The sequence below is a fragment of the Nannobrachium achirus genome (genome assembly GCF_963921795.1).
Source record: "Nannobrachium achirus genome assembly, chromosome: 4".
NCBI lineage: Eukaryota > Metazoa > Chordata > Actinopteri > Myctophiformes > Myctophidae > Nannobrachium > Nannobrachium achirus.
The window spans coordinates 18,831,141-18,853,706 of record NC_137813.1 but is presented as its reverse complement, the minus strand read 5'-3'; the positions used below and the strand labels follow the sequence as shown (position 1 = coordinate 18,853,706).

The following is a 22,566-nucleotide window of genomic DNA, read 5'->3' as shown; positions in this document are numbered from 1 at the left end:
TACATTGTATCACATACCAGATATTCTATTTAACTTGATCTCAGGTTGTAGAAGCTCATCAAGCATCTTGCGTTGTCGACTGATCTCTCGTTTGGACTGGAACATTTCCTCCTCGTAGTCTGCGATGATCTCCTCAACAGCTTCCACGATCTCATCAGCAGCCACAGACAGAAACTGCTTCACAAGCCCCCGCAGACCTTGAATTTTACTCATCTTCATATCTAGTTAAGCGACTGTTGACTGTTATTCTCTTTATGATCACAAACAGTTCTGATGCTCTAAAACTGCTGGACGAGGCAACGTTTACTTCCGCTGCCCTGGCGTTGCACTTCCACGTAACCTATATTTTTATAAACTAATTTATCAGAATCAACATTTGCAATTTTGCATCTATTTTAGAACTGGACAGCAACTCAAGACCAGACCATGCATTCTTTGTTTACTTCCGCTGCTGTGAGACTGCACTTCCTGCACCCCAGGGTGTCCCTCGTCTCCCTGTCAAATGCTTTATTGTAGTAGTAATAATTGTATTATAATTATATTGTAATAATTGCACATTTCCTTAAAATGCGTACGTGCTTGCAAGCGTGCACCACCTTTTATTTCAGCATTATATGTGCTCCCAAATGGTGTAATTACGCAATCATACTGTAGGGGGCAGCAACACCCTAAGACAGTGGTCCGGGGGAAAAGAGAGGAAGAAGAAGAAGAGCCAGGTCACGTGCAACAACAACAACAATGGCGGACACCTCCACGTCGCCAAATACGCCTGGGAGTCTTATCACCGTTTCTCTGCTTGTTGCGGTGTTGGCGGCGGTCTTTTACCTGAGCAACGTCAGTGCGACGTCGTGGTCGCTGGTGTCGCTGACCGTCGCAGTGGTGGCCTTTCGGCTGCTGCGAGAGACGCGGAGACGGGACGGCGACACGGAGCGGCGGGTGTGCGTGCTGGTGCTGGGCGACGTGGGGCGCAGCCCCCGCATGCAGTACCACTGCCTGTCCCTCAGCACGCACGGATACCGCGTTACCTTTGTGGGGTTCGCAGGTAAGGAAGGTCCTGCCGTCCTGGCTGTGCTCTCACAAAAGTTCTACTTCTAGACTGAGCACTGAGCAGTGTGTCTTAAACACTTATACATTTCAAGGTCTCCCCTTAACTCTCTGACAGTATACAAAATGGAAAAATGGACCCTAAATGTTGTATACTGTCAGAGTTACAGACTTTTATGGGTCAATTTAGACCCCCAAAAGGATCCCACAAAGTCCCTGGAAATGGAATCCACTTTGAGAAGTGAACCACTGTTCTAGATGGGGTCCTCCTCCTCCCTATGTTCCCCAGGTTCTATGTTATCCATGTTCTATGTTCCTCGCTCAACCAAAAAAAGGTTCTATGTTCCCTGGGTTCAATGTTCCCCACTCAACCAAATAAAGATTCTATGTGCCCCGCTCACAAAAGAGAAATGCAGGGAAATTATCCTATATCCTTTTCAATCCAGCCATGCCCACCTCTCCAGGTGCACATGTCATGTCCCTAGTAGTGCCCACCCAGTTGTCCAGTGACCACATGTCCCTTGATGATAGGGTGGCGACATTTGTCCCCAGTGCTCAGATGTCACATGTCTCCCCCCCTAAGTGCCCACTCGTCCAGGACAGGTGCCCAGATGATTTAGGTGTACAGTAAAGTTGTCCAGGTGCCAACTTGTCCAGATGTCCAGTCATCCCAAAAACATTATGCCCAGATGTCCCTAGTGCCCACCGGAATTGTATTCGTAATTTGTCCCCATTATGTTCCGTTGTGTCACTTGTGTGTGTTTAGAGATGTTATTAATAATTAGAAATTAGTTTGGGTGAGTGGGGAAATTTTTTTGGTAAACGGGGAACATAAAAGCTTTTTTTTAGGTTGAGAGCGAACATAGAAGCCAGGGAACATAATATCCTTTTAGACTTTGTTGTCGTTGGATAGGATTTTGTCAGCATGCTGTATCGATGTGGTAGCCTACCATAGAACTGATGACAGCTAGGTCAACCAAAAATAATAATTCTTCTTCTACATTCTCTAATTGTGTACTGTAGACTTAAGTTGTAAGTTATGTAATGCAGGCAGGTGTTTAACTATAATTTAACTCTTGAGAGTGTAAACACTGTCAAGAGTGAACCCCCTCAAGGACCACTGGTGGTCCCCGGACCAGACCACTGGTTGAAAACCACTTTTATAGAGGAAAAAGTAGAAAAAGTAAAAGTAGAACTTTACGTTACCTTTAAGGTTTTACTCAACACTTATACCTTTTTCTTTTACGTGTTGCTTTTGTTTGATTTGCAGGTAAAATCTGCTGCAACATTTCTTTCATTGTAATCAATAAAAGCAAAATTACTTTCTCACATAGTCCAATAGCAATGACGGTCGTCTGTCATGACATGACAGTCATGTTTCAGGGCTATTAGTCCAAGTGCTGAGGGCTAAGCAAGTTTGCTGAAGTATTATTGTGTTAATTTGTTATGCTATGTTGATTAATTGAATACATAAATAAATGGTAAATGCACCATAAAAGCACCAACCTGCTCACCGGGAGCAACTATAGGGTTCAGACTTCAGAGTCGACACTAACTCTGGGGGAGCACAGGCCCCGGGATCGAACTGGGAATCCTTCGGGAACCCTCCGTGTTCTAAGTAGGCAACTCTACCTCTGAGCCACTGCCGCCCCATACGTACATACGACCACAATGTAAAGTCCCCAGGACTTGTTTGTGTCATCCTTCTTATGTCATACCATGTGCTGTTTACATTTCTGATGAATAAAGTAATCTATCAGCAGCTGTAGTATTCATGGTTTCCTTTTCCCCAATCCTTGTTTATTTCTACCTGCTTATTATTCTTAGGATCTTTGGTTTTGCCATGACAACTCCCCCACAAATCAATACAATCTGTCTGTCTGTCTATTACTGACATGTTGTTGTTGCTTTCCTGTCTCCACAGGTACCAAACCCCATCAGGACATACTTCAAGATGAGAAAATAAGCATATTCCATATTAAAGAAGTGAATGGCATTCGAGGTAACTTCAAGTGTTTTGTAATAGTGTAACATTACATACCCAACACGGTCATGGACATTTTCGGTTGACCATTCAGTGACTTAGCCTGAAACCAAAGCTGCATTAATACTAACTTGAATGTGGTTCTTTTAAGTGGGACCCAGGGTCGTTACCTATGTGACAAAGGTGATTCTCCAGTCCCTGCAGCTTTTCTATGTTCTGATGAAGATGGACTTACAATCACATATTCTAATGCAGGTATATTTTCTTCAGGATACAGGTTGAGTGGCACCTAAACAATACACATTTTGGGCACCTCAATGTGAAATTGGCAGTTATTTTTACATCATTATCGGAACTAAATGTACCCTTCAACTTCCAGTTTATGCCCAAAATGACTGGCTTTGTTGCATGCATTGTATACACGTTAGGTCTTAATTACATGTGTAATGTCATTACAAATATATTATATGTATATATATTATATGTATATAACAATCCTTCACAAATTATATCTTCTGTGTGTGTGTGTGTGTGTGTGTGTGTGTGTGTGTGTGTGTGTGTGTGTGTGTGTGTGTGTGTGTGTGTGTGTGTGTGTGTGTGTGTGTGTGTGTGTGTGTGTGTTCCAGAATCCCCCAGGCTTGCCTAGCATTGCTGTGGTGTGTCTGGTGTGCGTTGTGCGTGGATGCAGATTCATCATTGATTGGCACAACTATGGCTACACCATCATGGCGCTCTCCCATGGACAGAAACACCCTATTGTCAGACTGGCAAAGTGGTCAGTATATTGTTATGAATGTACTGTAACTATACAGCCTAAAAACCTAAACATTAGAATTGGCAAGACACAGAAACCAAGCAACTTTGAATGATGTATCATAAGCATCTCAGAAACCACTGGGATTTTGGTATTTAGAGCTTACAAAGAATGGTGCATTAAACCAAAAATCATCCAGTCAGTGCCAGTTCTGTGAGAGAGGTCAAATGAGACTTGTCGTACTGGTTTAAACAAACAGGACGACCACATATGCACAAATAACAGTTCAGTGCAGCAGTGGTGTGCAGATTAGAAGGGCATCTCTGAATGCACAATGTGTTGAAACTAAATTAAGCACTTGGTTAACTTGAGAGATTGATATTTTTTATTTTGCCCTTTTACATGGAATATTGCATATCTAAATTCTATTGTCTTTGCCTATACCTTAATCTTTATCTGATGTACTACTATATTGTATACTGTATGTCATATCATATCTACAGAATTGGGATGATAGAGTGTTGAATGATGTTTAGTGGTTTAAAGTGTCAGTTTTGCATGTTAACATTATTATTGCCTCTATCTTTATCAGGTATGAACACTTCTTTGGCCCTCTGGCCACTCACCATCTGTGTGTTACCAATGCCATGAAGGATGACTTGCTGAAGAACTGGGGCATCAAGTATGATTTCTTTCTTTTTCTTTTTGTACCCATAAATGTATCCAAATAGATTATAACCCAGGTATTTCATTGTCATGTAGCTTGCCTCGTCATTCTGTGACCCATTGAAGGTTGATCTATGTTTTGGTTCCTTTGTGTCTGTTCAGGTCATATGATAGAATAAGCACGTTTCCATACTTATTTTCTTGGGGTACTATTTATTTAGCTTAGCACAACACAGCTTGACAGCATGGTGCTCAACTGACTCTCATATAACTAATAACTGTGCATGTAGACAGTAGACACAAAAATTGCTCCTGGACAGAACAATCACATGACATGACATTGCCCAGATAGAAGCCAACATCACCTCAGCTGTGAATTCTGCCAAACCATCCTTTGTAACCTTGAAGTTCTAGAATCTAATCTTTATGTTTGGTTGATTGGACAGCTGCAGAGTAACCCCTAGGTTTATACGAAAGCTTTATGTGATAAATGAATGCATCATATACCTAGTCTTTATTTGATCTGCATAAATCTATCTAAAGTTATTTTGGGGTGCAAGCTGCAAAGAGACTGACACACAGAGGTTAAAATGGCAACCTTTGAAAGTTCACAGAAGGGTTGTGTAATGGTGCGGCTGGTAGCACATGCCGTGCTTTCAGTTAATTCTCTCCCCACTCTGTCCGGGAATCCTACACCTACAGTCTGACTAGTACCATTTCTTTCACCAGGGGCATATACAGTATTAGGTTTATGGATGCCACTCAGACCAAATGTATCATAGTTTCCAAAAGGACATTGAGTACTTTTGTACTAATGGTTTGAATGCTTTGACCTCTGAAGGGCAACGACCTTGTATGACAAACCTCCTGCCATATTCAAAGAGACTCCAGTCAGTCTCCAGCATGAGCTCTTCATGAGACTGTCCAACACCTATCCTCAGTTCCAGTCTGGCGGGTGAGTTCCCTGTGAAATAACCCACTCATTTACCCACTGGGGGCCCAAATCAATAATATCATTGGGCAGAAACCGCATATCTCCATATTATAACTTTGTGTGTTTTGAGGTTTCCACCCGACAGAGACAATATATTGGTTTGTCTTTCCCTACCTTAACCTTACTTACTTTAGTTTATTTATTTGTATGGGACCGTGTACACTATTAAACTAAATGTTGCCAGCTGATGTACCAGATTTAGCTTCAGCTAATTTCCATTTGCAATCCCTTGGCAGGATATATAAACCACAAAATCCACAATAACAATGCAAGTGCACCACCTTTCCTGACACATTATAGACAGTAGATCCTCACCAGGATTCTTGAGGATTATGATTGGGTGACATGTCACGCACAGAATATGGAAAAGATCTACAAGCTCACAATGTGTGGCGCAGAAATGCATTGTGAGCTTTTAGATCAGCAATTTTGGATTTCTTTTTTGGCAAAAGTGGCACAACCAAGTATAAATCACCCTTCACTGTTTCCCTTTTACCCTTTGCTTTTGTTTTCTTTTGCTCTTAACCCATTCCATTCCCTTCCACAGTGTCCAGTGTGCAGAAGGGGAGGTAGAGAGGACGGCTTTCACAGCTTGTGACTTTCCAGGTGACGCTGTGACGCTGACCTCGGATCGGCCTGCACTACTGCTCAGCAGCACCAGTTGGACAGGTGACTAATCTGTTGTAGTAGCACCAATGTGAAACCTACCATCCTGGCAAACATTCTGAGAGAATAGCTGATCTAGAAATGGAAGAGTGGAGAATGGAGAGTGTACGAATGGAACCAAATGGACCGTTCTTGGTCAATTTGGTTCCATTTGTACACTCTCCATTCTCTAGAGTCTCCCATAGTTACAAATGAGTAAATGAACACTGAGGATTTACTGTGTATACTGCTGTTTGACAATGAAATGAAAATAATTTGCTTTCTCCCTGCAGAGGATGAAGACTTCTCTGTTCTTCTGAAGGCTCTTGAAGGTAGGAGGTCATTTAACAGAGCCCTGTTCTCATCTGTTGTTCCACAGAAACACATTTCTTCTGTCATCACTTTTCACTGTGTACTTGTTCCTTTTCAACAGAGTATGAAGGCTTTATTAGAAAAGGAACCGCCCTGCCGTCTTTGGTCTGTGTTATTACAGGTAACCTGCTCAAATTCATAAAATGTTGTTGAATAGGTGAATTAACTTTTTATTGGTTTCAAGAGGTATTGTACTGTGATTCTCAAACATCTTTCATGTCAAAGACTCACAAATTGCTGCAGAACACCTGTTCTTCATTTTGTTGAGGAGCCCCTGGACCTCCGGGGGGGTCCTCTGTCCTTACTTTGAGAAGCACTGTTTTAGACTGGGCTCTGTAAATGATAATCTAACGTGTGTGTGTGTGTGTGTGTGTGTGTGTGTGTGTGTGTTTGTGTAGGGAAGGGCCCACAGAAGGAGTATTACAGGACACTTATAGACACTCTAGACTTTGAACATGTGAAGATCTGTACTCCCTGGCTGGAGGCAGAGGACTACCCCGTCTTATTAGGTATGTTTGATGCTACATGAGGTGCGTTGCAAGCTTGTTGGTTGGCTGTTTTCAGCACAACGCTGTTAGGAATTAGCCTAGTAGGCAGATGTCCAAAAGCACACTTTCTCATCCATTTTTTCTTTTGTTGACTAGTTTGCCTATTGTAGGCCCCTGGGCAACCTAGGTCAACTGATGTAGGATTTAATTCGTCAATGCAGACTGTGAGTAAACAGTTCCTTTTACAAAATTGAGCGCTGCATATCTGCTTTCCCTCGCAGGTGCAGCTGACCTGGGTGTCTGTCTCCACATGTCATCCAGTGGTCTGGATTTGCCCATGAAGGTGGTGGACATGTTTGGCTGCTGCCTGCCTGTCTGTGCCATCCACTTCAACTGGTAAACATCATGCCTCACAGACTATAGCACTGTACAGGGTTGTCCTCATGATTATTATAATGATGGCTATAAATGTGTGGTTTTAGTTCACACTACACATGTAACAATGAATGTTTCTCTTCTATGAAATGTTCCCTGGAGCAAATCCTTTTTGAGATGCTAGCTTAACAAATGGGTTATATGTTTAGTTTAAATTAAATGTGTTTCTCTCCAGTTTACATGAGCTGGTGAAGCACGAGGAAAATGGCCTGATCTTCGGAGACTCTCAGGAACTGGCTCAGCAGCTGAAGGTGATGATATGAAATAAATTGTATTCCAATGCTGTATTCAACACACAGTAAAATCAGTTTTAAATGTGTGATTCTTTTTTCTTTAAAAAGTTAAAGCTCTATATCCTGCAGTTATCAATTAAGAGTGTTCAGTAACAGGTGTCTTCCCGTCTGCCCAGCTCTAAACAGAAGGAAAATAAATCAATTTCATCCAGTCAGAAGAGAAACCATTTATCAGCTTAACATTTATAGTGTTCAAATTACAATTGTTCTCCTTTTTTTGTTTCAGCACTTGTTTATCCTGTATCTCTTTCCTGATTGGATGAAATTGGTACCCCAAAACACTCTGTAGCAATGATTCCTATCGGAATATAGAGCTGTGTAACACTTATTATAACAAATATATCACTTACGCTGACTTTAATTTAACTCCAAGAGTGTACAAAATGAATTACCGGTAGTTCCATTTGTACACTTCCATGTATGTGGAGATAATATTCCAAAATTAATTTTAACTGTCCAGCTTGGTCATTTGGTGGGAAAATAGCCAGTGTTCTCTGGCTGACAGCTGAAATCATGTGCCTTCACAGTCCCTCTTGTCCGAGTTCCCCGGCACAGAGGGCAGGCTGGGCGTGTTCAGGAGGAACCTCCGCACCAGCACAGGGCAACGCTGGGACGACAACTGGAACCAGAATGTCCTGCCTCTGATCACCACCCATCAGTCGTCATGACGACCACCTTGTTGGAACCATACATATCGTTGCTGTCGGGTAGAAACCTCTTATCTCCATATTTTACTTTTAATGTAAATGAACACCCTACCTGATCATACTGCAGCATCACACAAGAGCATCTGTAGTTCTGCTACTTTTGCTATTTTGTCATTTGAATCCTGAAAAGTAACACCCGACAGACGATAAACACATGTAGCACCTTTGGCTGCTGCCGTTCATTGGAGCGATGCATCAACATGGCCTTCATATTGGCAGGGGAAAGCCACACCTCCCTAATAGTAATATATGTACGTCTATTGAAGCAGGAGCTCTCTCCATAATTAAAATTAAAAACTCGCTCAATCGATTTCGATTTGTTACAAATGTCTGGGTTTACATACCTACAGTAAACACTATCTCATGTAGATAGTATCAGTAATGGTTCTAAAACAGAAATCTGTTTTTGTCTCAGGTATACATAGATAATAATTCAGATTATAATTAGAAAATAATTCAGATTTCTTGCAGTGGAATTATATCGTGGTGACATTGATCAATCCAGTGGCCAATGCCGTGTCTACTTATATTATATAAGTCCGACAGTGACTTCTTATTGTCGGAGTGGCAACACTTCCATAGAGGTTAAGGTTAGGGTAAGAGATAGGGTTAGTGTCGGAATGGAGACATGTCGGAATGGAGAGATGCACTAGTGGAAGACCATGAAAACACCAAAAGGATTGAAGTTACAAAGCTAACATGGTAAACAAAAGGTCATACAAGATAATAGGAAGTGTTTTGCCATGTAAATTATAAGGGTGACCAATAACAGGGAAATAGCATATTGTTGTGAATGTATAGTATAGACAGGTAAAGTAGGACAAGGTTCATCTCAAACGTTTACCATTGAGATATCTTAAATGAGATAAAAAGGGACTTCCTATAGAAATTGTAAGACTGTTTGGTCTGCTTTCGCTTGGCCTTATCAACAGACATGAGTCACAAGTGGTTACTCTTAGTTTGAGTACTTGAAATGTAATGGTACTGACAAACATGTGAAATGAATGAATGTCACTGGAGTCTCACTCCCCACCACCAGCAAATGGGGCAATCAAATGTATATTTTTGACCAAATACCTCAATATCGTGAGGATAAAATTGTAATGGGACAAATAATAGCAACTTGAAAGACTTGACTGGAAAACATATTTATGCCATGATGTGAAAATAATTCAGACTGTACGCTCATATCATATAACCATATTGTCCAGCCCCAAAAAACAATCATTCCAAAGATATTTCCCACTCAACAGCACTTAAATGACTGAACTTTTCTACAGTGTACATTGTGTGTAAATAAATGTTTTATTATGTCTATCAAAGGAGGTGTATTGTCATGTGTACAGTTTAATCATCTCTATAGCAGACACTCTGTTGTAAGGAAAGATGTGGCTGACCGGCGCCGTCAGGACTTCATAGCGGATTCCCATGTTTTCTGTGCAATGGAAATATAAAAGATGTCAGCTATTAGATTTTATCACACAACCTTTTCATAATTACAAGTAAATGCATTAAAAATGTTTATTATAAGGCTGAAGGTTAGATGAAATTCGTATCTCAACTTGAAAATGTATTTCCTGTTTACAAGAGCATGGAGAGACGGCGAGACTGTTATTGAACAAAGACTATAGCGACAATTACTAAGGGCATAGAGCTAATTCTTCAAACTTATATCAAACAATATATATGAATGAATATCACTTAACATCTGTGCCTTTAACAGGGTCTGTAACTCACAGTGTGCTTTTGCACACAGTCACACACACAAGTTAAACGAACATGTATTTCACAGCATTCCCATACCAAGCTGATGCTTGAAGCAGTTGTGTGTGTCTGGGTTTCGTATGGTGGAGGTGACGAGGACATCGGGGGGACACTCAGGAGACGAGCATCGCAGAATCTTGGACAGCAGCTTCACCAAACAGCCTATGATGTCAGGGTCATACACCACGTCTGCACCAGGGAAGAAACCACCCTTCTTTAGAATACCGTTCTTTACTTTAGCATTTCATCTGCCAATGTACGTTATATTGTTCTGCAGCTGTTAATTCCTGATGTATTGCTGATGTGATTTTGACACCTTGATGGTGAGCTTGACTTTTTTAAGTTATGTGTTTTGCTTACAACACATGTATGTATGTTGTAGGTGTGTGCTACAGTGCGATCAGAGACAGCTGGACAGCAGACCTACTGTGGGCCATGCTGAATAAACGTCACCTGTAGCGATGACGGCGTTGGCGCCGATCTCCCTCAGCTGCTCCTCCGTTACTGTTGCCCAGTCCAGCTCCTCCACGCAGACGCTGGGGGACGTCTGGCCGACCAGGCCGTTGAGCTGGACGTTGTCCCTCAGCCTCTGCAGCACGCTGGGGTGACAGTCACTGAACACGTACCGGGAGGGACTGCACGAGCGGCACACAGTGATCCCGGTCAGGCCCATGCCACTGCCCAGCTCCAGCACCGTCCTGGAGTGAACGCACACACACACATTCATACTGAATGTTTATAAATACAGGACAAACTCTTCAAAGCAACCTGAAACAAATTAATTCATATTCTCCTTAAGCTGATTTTGTCATTAATACCCTTTGTCCCAGAATAATAATGTTTTAGTTTTAAATTCTCTAAATGTATATGTGTTTTTAGAAAATTATTTTTACTGCTCAGGTGCGTCGTCTACCTATGTTATTGTTTTTCTAGATTGATATTCCTATGCATTTGTTGTATTGCTGTTGATGTACTGACATATTATCTTGCTTATTATATTGATGTATTACCTGCTTATTGTAAGTCGCTTTGGATTCAAAGTGTCTGCTAAATGCCTAAATTGTATAGTGTACAGAATGTAAAGTATTGCTATTTGCTACAATTTACATTTTAAGTAGGGAAAACACAAGGTACACATAAAATGCATAGAAATAGTAGATAGATCATAGGTAAATTACAAACCTATCATCAGTCTACACACACACACACACACACACACACACACACACACACACACACACACACACACACACACACACACACACACACACACACACACACACACACACACACACACACACACACACACACACACACACACAGAGTGTTTTGGGTGTGCATGAAGACCTTTGGAAACCCCTGAGAGTAGAGATGATAATGACTGACCTGCCGTTGAAGAGCTGCTGGTTGTCCAGGGCCCACTCTGCCAGGTAGAGAGCTGCCTCCCATGTCACCAGACCCGTGGTACCCTCTGAGATGACAGCCACGCTCTCTAGGAGACTGATGGCATCTCCACATGGCTGGATGGGACACATCAAGGCATCACCATGTATGTAATATGCTTGTGATTCTCAACCATAACAAGTGTCACTTAGGGTTGAAGACCATGCATGAAATATAAATAAAAGAAGGTCTACATTAGTAGGACAATATCGGTCATCAAAAGCAGGGAGGTGTGCTTTTGATGAGTACAAAATGGTTAACATGGCTTTGTTAAATGAGCTTATACAGAAGGGCGTTGTGTGACTGTCTTATCAAATATATACAGTATATTGAATCAAGCAATTCAAAAAGCCAAAGTGGACGTTAAAATGGCACGCAGAAGTGTTTTAAAGCAAAATTCCACATAAACACTTTACCAAGTAACGGTTTAACAGTGTGATAAGGTAAGTCTACAGTAGCATAGTCGGTACCAATAAATAACTTTTGTAGCACTCTGTTCCCTCCTCTGTCCCCAGCACGTCTCCTAAAGCGTCATACAGCTCATCCAACGGCTCCGACTCTGTGGCCTCATGCTGTGGACAAAAGATGAGTGAATGTAACTGAAATATACAACAGACTAACCGTCATTTCATAATAATGAACATAAAAGAGCACAATATCAAAATGTATAATGTCATTAGAAGGATTTAATTCCAAATGTTCAATTCATAGGCTAAATAATCTTGTGGGAATTTTTTTTTTTTTTTACTCTAGAATTCATCCTTAACTTATATGTCTTTCCTGGGAATTCAAACCCAGGCTCCCAAATAATGCAGCAAGAGACCAAATTTCTACTGCTTTACGAAGAGGCAATCCCAAATTCTCAACCAGTGGGTGTCCTACTGGACACCAGGGAGTGACTATGTCTAATCTCTGCAGATGTACTAGTTATATTGTATTACTAACTGCACCATACAGATTGGTTAAAATAACATGTTTTTGGACAAATTGCATCATGGTCAAATCGACCGATACCGATATTGCAGTACAAGTTTCCACTAGGGTTTACCAAACAGTAACTGTGATTCTGCGTGCAGATACTGTACAGTGCAAACTGTACATTGTCATTACCTGACACATCAGGACTACTGATGTACAGTAGACTACATATTATTAGTTCCAACTACTTAAATTTAGTTGTGTTGTGAGCTTGTATATCGTCTATTTTCACAACTTCTTCGTGGAATTTCTTTGATTTATTCATGCAATTGCTGAAGAAATAAATGATTTAATTTATTTAAAAAATGTGTCCGCGACCCATAAATGGTTCCCGACCCAGTGTTTGGGAAGCAGTGGGGTAGATGGTGAGGGAGACGTGACGTTGGTACCAACCCTTTTGATGAGTTCAGTGAGAAACAGCCTCCTGTACTTGACTGCCGGAGGATGCTTTTTACACAGTGGGTGCAGACACGTCTGTAAGATAGTGGGACAGAAAGGTGGTTCTCAAACACATTCATGTCAAGGACCCTCAAATCAAAACTTATCAGGCTGCAGACACCCCCGTTTGAAAATATTGTGTGCCAGGAAACACCATAAGAGAAGATTGTTGTTTTGGTCTAAACCACATTTTCATGTGAAATTTGATTTGTACAAAGACACCATATCTGACAGTAGGGACCCCACAAGAGTAGATTTGAGTGGGGGGAAATAATCACTATTAGAAATCAGCCAAAGGTGGTTAACTGTTCCTCATTTTGATGCGGACCCCCGAACCCCCTCAAGAATCCCTGGGGGGTCCCCGACTCCCTGGACCCCACTTATGAGAAGTGAAACCTTACTAGTCCAGTCATTATATGAAAAAACCTCAAACAAATTGCAATAGTAGCAAACTCAACTGATTCTGTATCCTCATGATTGATTGATTGAAGACTTTATTAGAAGTTTGCATAGGAAAAGGTACAGTTTCATGACGGTACAGTTCACTGGTACAAGGTCTACTAAAAGGAGATCCATGAAAAGACTAAGCTTATTTCCACTGGAAACCATTGAAGTATCTCATATAACATTGAATGACAGACAAATAGAACACAGTACTATGCAGTAGATATGTAAAGAAAAGAAAAAAAAAAAAACAGTAAGTCTAAAACAAGCAGTATATAAGAAGGGGCAGGGGAGGGTAGGGTTGGGCTAGGTTCATTTTTTACCAGTTGCGAACGGCTGCTGCCTGTAAGTGGTTTTTCAGGGCAATTTTAAAGGATGCTAGTGATCCACACTCCTTTATGGCCTTCGGTAAAGCTTTCCACATTTTTGTGGTATAGCAGAAAAAAGAGTTTGACCCTTTGTTGGTTTTGACTCATTATGTCCTTAGTGAGGGAAAAAAAGTCCCAAGGAATCCCATCGGGGCAAAGTTTTGAAAACGACCTACCTACCTTCAATTACTATACACTACAATATAAAGGAAAAAATGACTGAAAAAAAAATCTGCTTTAAGTGGGATGTGAGGGGTCAAACTAGGGGTTTTTTAATTATTCTGAATCCATTGCAAGCATTTGTTTTGCATGAAAAACATTCCTTGGGCTAAAAACGGACCCCAAAAGACAGTGAAAATTGATGACTCATCACTAAACCATCGTTTTGACTGGCCATTTCTTGCCCAAGGAATGTTTTTCGTGCAAAAAAAATGATTGCAATGGATTCAGAATAATTAAAAACCCCTAGTTTGACCCCTCACATCCCACTTAAAGCAGATTTGTTTTCATTCATTTTTTCCTTTATATTGTAGTCTATAGTAAGTGAAGGTAGGTAGGTCGTTTTCAAAACTTTGCCCTGGTGGGATTCCTTGGGACTTTTTTTCTCTCACTAAGGACATATTGAGGATACAAAATCAGTTGAGTTTGCTACTATTGCAATTTGTTTGAGGTTTAGCCTAATTTTGGCCTAAAATGACTGGACTATACCTATGATCTGAATTAATAGTCATTCTATACACTGCCTCATTGTGCGCTAACAGAATAGAAGAGTGAATAGAATAGAATAGAATATAGTCAACAAACACACAACACAACAGTGACAACACAACATAAACTGAGCCTGCGGTTTGCTGTTACCTGTTTCAGGATGTCTGAGATCAATTCGGACGATTTGTCACTTTCGATCTCTCTGTCCAGGAACTGTAAACACGGATAATTGTGAATGATCAGATCAGTCATCAAGTGAGTGGTGCAGTGAAGATGTGATCAGTGTGATGACGGGGGTTTAGTTCCATGCAGTTCCATCGCAGTGTTCTGTGTCGTACTACTACTTACAGTCCATGGAAATGTGGGTAAACGACTCATTGAAAAGAAAGCCACCTGGAAGCCGTGCAGAATGTCCGTCCGGCTCCTCATGCTACACGGTTTGGATTGATCCTCTGACTGCAGGCTGCTCATTTTCACACTGATTTCTTCTTCAGGAGAACATGTGCTTTCTTTCAACACATTGTTTACGTTCTAACTACCCATAACACCTTTCGTCTTCTACTAGGCCTTATGGTCAGTGTAGTTTTTGTAAGTTTTTTCTTCTCATCCGCGGCTTGTGATTGGCTGCCTGAACGGAGGTGGGGAGCGCTCTGCTGTGTTCACTTGGACCCTTCTAGGGGCTGTTAAGTATGACATCATTTTGTAGGCAGAGGAGAATTTCTGCCCCCAGTTTCCGTGAATCTTTTTACTATTTTTACTATTTACACATTTTTCTTCTCTTTGTTGTTGAAAGGAAAGTGTTAGAATTATACTATTTTTATAATTATTTTTGTCTCGGATCTGTTGAAATAGCGAGGGACAGAAAATGCTCTGGGGGCAGAGTTCTCCTCTGCCTACAAAATGATGTCACAGCTTAAAAGCCCCAATAACTTGGACCGCGCCGAGGTGCCGAAAGTCGCGACTCGTGGGGATGACGATTTACTACTTTACACCACTGGACAGTGGACCCTTAACCTTAAAATAGTGTAAAGATGTGCCATGCTGCACTCAATTCACAGGGATTCCCTGGACAGAAGACATTTGGTCCTCACAATGGTAGAACTGCACACTCATGCACGCACGCACACACACGCTCGCAACTGGTAAATGAAAACATAGCCTATCCTTACCTCCCCTACTTTTCTATTGTAAATGCCATTTATTTTTTGCATTGTGTTTTATTTTTGTATTTTTCTAATGATATCCTCTGCATAGTACTGTGTTCTATCTGTCTGTCATTCAATATATATATCTTTTAAAAAAAGGATCTCAATTTAAATAAGCCATGTGCTTTCTTGGGCGTACAGGCAGGGGCGTAGCCAGGAATTACATTTTGGTAGGCGAAATGCCAGCCATATACCCCCCCCATATACCCCCCCCCCCGTCGTCTAACATTATAATTAAAACACTATTCCAGTATATTCAATGTAAGGGCTATATTATTTTCAAAAAGCACAGAATGGAGCATTACAAACAAGGCGAACATTGCTCCCAAATAGTGACATAGGCCTATTTCAACTTGTGATTACAACACTAGCTAAATTAGTTCAAAGTAAACATAATGTGTCCCTTAAAATACATGGCTCACAACAACATGCGGCGGGGCTTGAGCTTGAAAATATCGATAATTTGGAGAGTGAACTACTCCTTTAATGAAATACATTTTATTTTTTATTTAAGGCCCATTCCCACTGGGCCAGATAACAGATAAAAAAATCTCTTTCTTTAGATATTTTTCCATTCAAAGTGGATGGTAGATACAGATAAAAAAAATGCACAGATATTTGCCACAGGTACTTTTATCTGTGGTAGATATTATAGATATATTTTGTATCTGTTATCTGGCCCAGTGGGAATGGGCCTTACATTTATGGAAGAGGCTTGCTTAACGCAATGATCACTTATTGTGTTTGGAAGCTGTTTACCTACTACATTAAGGACTTTATTCATTTGGAACAGAGGATATCCTACAGGTAGGAGGAAAGCAGAATGGACTTTGTTCAGTGTGTTATTGTCTCTGTTGTTGCGACTTGAGTTAAATAGCCCGGCAGCCCAAATTGGTCACCAGCACTTTCGCCTATAACATTTTCGCCTTCACGCATTTGGTCTTTTCGCGTGGCTTTTTCACCGTGGAGGAGAGCCTTTTCACCAGGCCTGTCTGGTCGATTCACCGCTGTTGAAGAGCCATTTTGCCTACCCTCAGACTGTCCATGTTTGCTTGCCAGTGGTGTTACCTGTCAAACAACGGTGACGGCTATCCTATGCAATGCCACTCCATAGAAATCACATTAATAGGCTACAGATTAGAAGTTAAAACTATTGGAATCATTTAGGGCTTTGCACAGGGCAAAAAGTCCACAGTCCGGTCCTCCTAAAGCACGATGTTATTTCTCTCTGATGCGTATGCAGAGAGCACAGACTGGGCAGCTCAGAGTGCCAGTGGCGTCAGTAAAAAAAAAGCTAAGGTATGGCAACATAAAACTAACCCTAACTCTACCCCCAACCCTAAACCTAACCTCAGAAAACTTTACCTCAGTAACTAACCTGCCGACGCTAAGTAACTAACCTGCCTTACGCTAAGTAACTAACCTGCCTTACGCTAAATAACTAACCTGCCTTACGCTAAGTAACTAACCTGCCGACGCGTCAGAACAGCGGATAGTCGGGATAGTGAGCGGACCCCCCTGTGGATAAGGTATGGCAACATGTTGCCATACCTTAGCTTTTTCTGAACTGACGCCACTGGACACCACTGTCACAGTCAAAATAATATGTAAATGACAAGGGTAATATGGAACCATGGACAGCGTGGGCGAAATGGCTCTTCAACGGCGGTGAAACGGCCAGATAGGTTAGGTGAAAACACTCTCCTCCACGGCAAAAGTGCCCCGCGAAAAGACCTGGCGAAAATGTTAAAGGCGATTAAGCCTGACACCCCCAAATTTACATCTCTAAAAGGGTAACACTTTCTCAATGGCCAGGCCGCCTACCAGTCAATGAATGGAACTGGTTGAGCGACATTCTATAGGCCTATGGTCCTCTCCACACTGTAGGCCTACTGCCCAGTCAGGCCTTTACACAATGGAAATAAGAGACTTTTTTTTTTTTTTTTTTTTGGAGATTTTTTTTTTTTTTGCCAGATCATTTCTCAGTTGGTAGGCGGTCGCCTCGTTCGCCTACCGCTCCCTACGCCCCTGCGTACAGGTACTGGTAGAGAGCCTCCTCATTTGTAACGCTTCATAATTGTAACAAGCACATTATTACTCTTGATTGGTCAATGTGACCAGGGCCGTAATGAACGTGTCCAGAAAGTAAGAATTATTTTTATCCAACCTAGACCGAGTTATTGCAGAAAAAAATGGTATTTCGCAAAATGCGTAAAAAAAATCACCTTGAGTAGGCCTTTGGTCTGCAAATCTTTTCTTTAATGTTGCTGAGATAAAATCTAGATGGTTGTCTGCATGTATCTGTTCTTCATTAGTTTATATCGTTTTAAAGGTGATACACCATGAAAATTCACTTTTCCTATTTTAAAACCTTTTTTTGGGGTCTCACTAGCACCTTCTATCCTCACAAAGTCCCATTTCAGACCGTTGTGTCTTTCTCTGGTTTTGGGAAGGTTGAGGTTAAAAGCATCCCACAGGTTCTCAAAACAGGCTGTCCAGATTCTTTTTTTCAAAAAAAAAAAAAAAAAAACTTTTTCAAAAAGATTTTTCTTTTTCAAAAAGATTTTTCTTTTAAAAAAAAAACTTTTTATGTTAAGTCAGATTAGGGATGTATAACGTGTTGCATTAATCAAACTTGCTAATTATTTAGGTAATCAATGCATTTTCCCATGGAATTCACTCAAAGGCTAGCCTCGAACTGGTACATCTGGTAATATTTAATATTTTCCTTGCATATGATATAGTATCTTATCACATCCTTGGTATGGAAACAATGTAAAAGAGTTGCTTGAATGAAATATAATTGATTTAAACTAATAACGATTTGTTTAATGCGGTTCTTTAGCTGTGTTACATTTGTAAATCATGCTGTTACAATTAATCCCATGTGGGCTTCAAATGTAACATCGGAACAGCGTCCACTTTCGGTTTAATAACTCATGACCTGTTTTATAAAATGAAAAACCTGAAGTGGTTTATGATAGCAGACATGTGTAGGTCCTTTGCCTGAAAATATTACATATGTAGGTAAAAGAATCTCTGAGTAAAATGTTGAAATGTGAAAAACGTTACAATCGTGCAGGCTCTCCCCTACCAGTGAACTTTACTGTCATGAAACTGTACCTTTTCCTATGCAAACCTCTAATACGTTCAATCAATCAAGCTATCAATGATGATGATAACGATTTATAGCACTTTTTCTAAAAAATAAACACAATAAACTGACGATTTAATGAATAGTCACCGGAATCCAATTTGACATGCAGAACCTCTCCATGCTCTGCATGTTACAGTTGTGAGTGTGACAATGGTTTCTTACAAGCTTTCTGACTAATGAGACTTATGGGCAGTCCCCCAGTAGATCACCTTCAAGCGCTGCCAGTTTCCGCTGCATCTCCTGAAATTCATCTCCACAGCCTGCTCTGGTCTCCTGCAAAAAGTAGCACAGCAAAACAACAGCAACAGCAAAGGCCTTCATTCTCCACTCAGTGAATGGCGATCACCTCTTCTATTTGTTAGGCCTCTCTCAGAATACAGGGCACAGAGCTGAGAAATCAATGCGATAAGGAAGCTTATTTAGCCAGTTTAGCCAGTTGTGTGACTTCCTCACTGAGATGGAACAAGTTCCATCATTCGTGCTGCGTGTGCATGTGTAAGGGTGGCCCAACTCACATTAACTGCCAGTGTTTAAACTGGTACCCTTTTGTCAACACCTTGTTACTGAATTTGCCAATAAATAATTGTAATTACACCTTTTTGTTTGATGCATATTATTTAAAGTACTAGAAGCTAAATAGGGAATGAATGCCCCGCCCTTTAATGCAAACCCCATTATACCTGTTTTCATAGGACCCGTTTTGACCATCTGTCTGCCTGTGTCCATTTATGCCCATATATGGAGATATCTGTATCTGTCTGTCTGTCTGTCGGCGTCCATTTTATGTCCATATATGGAGATCACTGCAGTTATAGTTCTGGGTCCATTTTATGCCCATATATGGAGATATCTGTCTATCTGCGTCCATTTTATGCCCATATATGGAGTATCTGTCTGTGCCTCCAACTGTGTTGCAGAGTGCAGACACAGTGCCGGTTCCCCCTTTAATGCAAACCTCATTATACCTGTTGTCATAGGACCCGTTTTGAACATCTGTTTGCCTGTGTCCATTTATGCCCATATATGGAGATATCTGTATCTGTCTGTCTGCGTCCATTTTATGCCCATATATGGAGATCTTTGACCATCTGTTTGCCTCTGTCCATTTATGTCCATATATGGAGATATCTGTATCTGTCTGTCTGCAATCCATTTTATGCCCATATATGGGGGCATTCATTTTATGCCCATATATGGAGAACGTGCGTGCCCGTGGGACGAACGGTTCTCGAGATACGCGGATTACATACATACATACACACTCACAGAGATTTTTTGTTGACTCATGTGGCGTACGTGATGTCAGAGCCTTTTATGAGGTGATGTCACAATGAGTCAGAGCTTTCGCCGATTTCCTCCGGAACAGCCTGATGTCAACAATCAACCCCGCATAAGGAGATTCCGAACGTTTCGCGCCGGTTCGGGAAAACCGCGCGTCGGGTCGGGTCGAGACCCGGCACTGCACTCCGTGCCGCGGCGGGGAACGCGTGTGCCGAATCTGAAGCCGGTGGGACGAACGGTTCTCGAGATACGCGGATTACAGACACACAGACAGACAGACAGACAGACAGACACACACGCAGAGACTTCTCGCATTTATTGCGACCGTAAGGTCGCAGTTTAGTATGAAAACCTCCACCGGCCGTCCGTCGGTCACACGTGCGGTCGACCGCACGTCACACGTGCGGTCGACGTGTGATGAGGTCACGATGAGTCATCTATGCCCAAATATAGATTTCTAGGTCGGATGGCCCATAGAGTTTGTGATGTCAAACCTAGCAACCCAATATAAACAAACCTGATGTCAGACCTGAAGTATCCTTTTATACCCATATATGGAGATACACAGATCTCCATATATGGGCATATTAGAAAGCCCATATATGGGCATATACGGATGACATCAGGGATATCCATATATGGGCATAAAAGGGACAAGGGCTTACAGTTAAGAGATCTCCATATATGGGCATATCAGAAAGCCCATATATGTTCATATCCATATATGGGCATAAAAGGGACAAGGACTTACAGTTAAGAGATCTCCATATATGGGCATAAAGGGACAAGGACTGTTACAGTAGATATAGAGATGTCCATATATGGGCATAAATGAACAAGGACTGACAAACACTGAGATCTCCATATAACCTATGGGAATATAAGGGACGAGGACTGTCAGCTTGTAGACCTATTTTCTAAATATTGTTGTACATTAAAAACTTGAAATGGGTCGTTCTGCATAGTACTTGGGATTTGTTGATGTAAATGTTCACATAGAGTGTAATAATTGGTAAAACAAACTTTTGGCCTATTTGTGGAGATAAGCGACCAACGGTCGCTTATCTCCCGATTAGGGAGTCTTATGAAAACCTCCACCGGCCGTCCGTCGGTCACACGTGCGGTCGACCGCACGTCACACGTGCGGTCGACGTGTGATGAGGTCACGATGAGTCATCTATGCCCAAATATAGATTTCTAGGTCAGATGGCCCATAGAGTTTGTGATGTCAAACCTAGCAACCCAATACCAGTAAACCTGATGTCAGACCTGAAGTATCCTTTTATACCCATATATGGAGATACAGAGATCTCCATATATGGGCATATTAGAAAGCCCATATATGGGCATATACGGATGACATCAGGGATATCCATATATGGGCATAAAAGGGACAAGGGCTTACAGTTAAGAGATCTCCATATATGGGCATATCAGAAAGCCCATATATGTTCATATACTGATGACATCAGGAATATCCATATATGGGCATAAAAGGGACAAGGACTTACAGTTAAGAGATCTCCATATATGGGCATAAAGGGACAAGGACTGTTACAGTAGATATAGAGATGTCCATATATGGGCATAAATGAACAAGGACTGACAAACACTGAGATCTCCATATAACCTATGGGAATATAAGGGACGAGGACTGTCAGCTTGTAGACCTATTTTCTAAATATTGTTGTACATTAAAAACTTGAAATGGGTCGTTCTGCATAGTACTTGGGATTTGTTGATGTAAATGTTCACATAGAGTGTAATACAGTTAGAAAAGTATAACAATCTTTATTTCTAATGTTACAGCGGCCTCTATCGCGCCAAAAACACAATAATAAATTAAAAAGGGAACCCCTACACTCCTACGGCGCCACTAGCTAAAACCTAAAAAATAAGAACACTGTCAACAATAAAACATTAATTCGACCCCCCCTTTCTCTTATCGTATCGTTTCTTGTGACAAATAAAGTGCACTTATAATATGGTACCAGGCCCGTACAGCCCTCAAATCGTAATAGTATAGTTATTACGATAAATGAATATAATGCAAGGAGCGCAGATTAGTGACTATAATTATTACTATAAACTAAGCAGATATCAGATAATAAGCGGAATATCGTTCACAGCAGGTGGGAATAGTGACTTCTACAGCAGGTAAGGGTGGCACACACAGCAGCACGCAGCCAATCTTCGGTCATCTACTTCTTTAGTCCACCCATCTGTGAACACAGAGAAGACGCCAGTATCCTTGTCGCTACCAATATATAGCTCAACTCTAGGCCAGTGACTTCATCGACAGTGGCGTATAGGATTGGATACTCACAGCGAGGCAGGCTTGTGGCCTGCCGCTGCGAATATTTCGCACGACACCACAGTAGTCACACGGACCCCTCTC

At 41.3% G+C, this 22,566-nt stretch overlaps 2 protein-coding genes across 3 annotated transcripts; one reads left to right on the top strand and one right to left on the bottom strand.

The window, feature by feature from the left end:
• The first annotated feature begins 833 nt into the window (after positions 1 to 833).
• Positions 834 to 8,442, top strand: alg1 (ALG1 chitobiosyldiphosphodolichol beta-mannosyltransferase). 2 transcript variants are annotated; one of them, XM_080723804.1, is made up of 13 exons: positions 834 to 1,042; positions 2,969 to 3,046; positions 3,180 to 3,283; positions 3,655 to 3,803; positions 4,375 to 4,464; positions 5,290 to 5,403; positions 5,990 to 6,111; positions 6,381 to 6,419; positions 6,521 to 6,580; positions 6,858 to 6,968; positions 7,229 to 7,343; positions 7,558 to 7,633; positions 8,203 to 8,442. In XM_080723804.1, exons 1-13 carry the CDS (start codon positions 979 to 981, stop codon positions 8,341 to 8,343), a joined length of 1,263 nt encoding a protein of 420 aa, XP_080579930.1. In that variant the 5' UTR covers positions 834 to 978; the 3' UTR covers positions 8,344 to 8,442. The 2 variants fall into 2 exon arrangements, with proteins under 2 accessions (XP_080579930.1, XP_080579929.1); XM_080723803.1 differs by having other exon boundaries at positions 8,181 to 8,442.
• A 1,255-nt stretch (positions 8,443 to 9,697) lies between these two features.
• eef2kmt (eukaryotic elongation factor 2 lysine methyltransferase) lies at positions 9,698 to 14,991 on the bottom strand. Its single transcript, XM_080723805.1, has 8 exons — positions 14,874 to 14,991; positions 14,676 to 14,738; positions 12,961 to 13,041; positions 12,060 to 12,161; positions 11,533 to 11,666; positions 10,600 to 10,844; positions 10,186 to 10,335; positions 9,698 to 9,817 (listed from the first exon to the last, which is right to left on the bottom strand). The coding sequence occupies exons 1-8, from the start codon at positions 14,952 to 14,954 to the stop codon at positions 9,717 to 9,719; spliced, it is 957 nt and encodes a 318-aa protein (XP_080579931.1). The 5' UTR covers positions 14,955 to 14,991; the 3' UTR covers positions 9,698 to 9,716.
• Positions 14,992 to 22,566: the final 7,575 nt, after the last annotated feature.

What these genes read in the sequence shown, in the direction of transcription:
- alg1 (XM_080723803.1), top strand. Translation starts at nt 979, where the DNA reads ATGCAGTACCACTGCCTGTCCCTCAGCACGCACGGATACCGCGTTACC. An exon ending in AATCACATATTCTAATGCAG is followed by an intron (nt 3,284 to 3,654) that starts GTATATTTTCTT and finishes TGTGTGTTCCAG; the next exon opens with AATCCCCCAGGCTTGCCTAG. An exon ending in CAGCAGCACCAGTTGGACAG is followed by an intron (nt 6,112 to 6,380) that starts GTGACTAATCTG and finishes TTCTCCCTGCAG; the next exon opens with AGGATGAAGACTTCTCTGTT.
- eef2kmt (XM_080723805.1), bottom strand. Translation starts at nt 14,954, where the DNA reads ATGAGGAGCCGGACGGACATTCTGCACGGCTTCCAGGTGGCTTTCTTT. An exon ending in CAGCAGCTCTTCAACGGCAG is followed by an intron (nt 10,845 to 11,532) that starts GTCAGTCATTAT and finishes CGTTCACTCCAG; the next exon opens with GACGGTGCTGGAGCTGGGCA. An exon ending in CAACGCCGTCATCGCTACAG is followed by an intron (nt 10,336 to 10,599) that starts GTGACGTTTATT and finishes TCCCTGGTGCAG; the next exon opens with ACGTGGTGTATGACCCTGAC.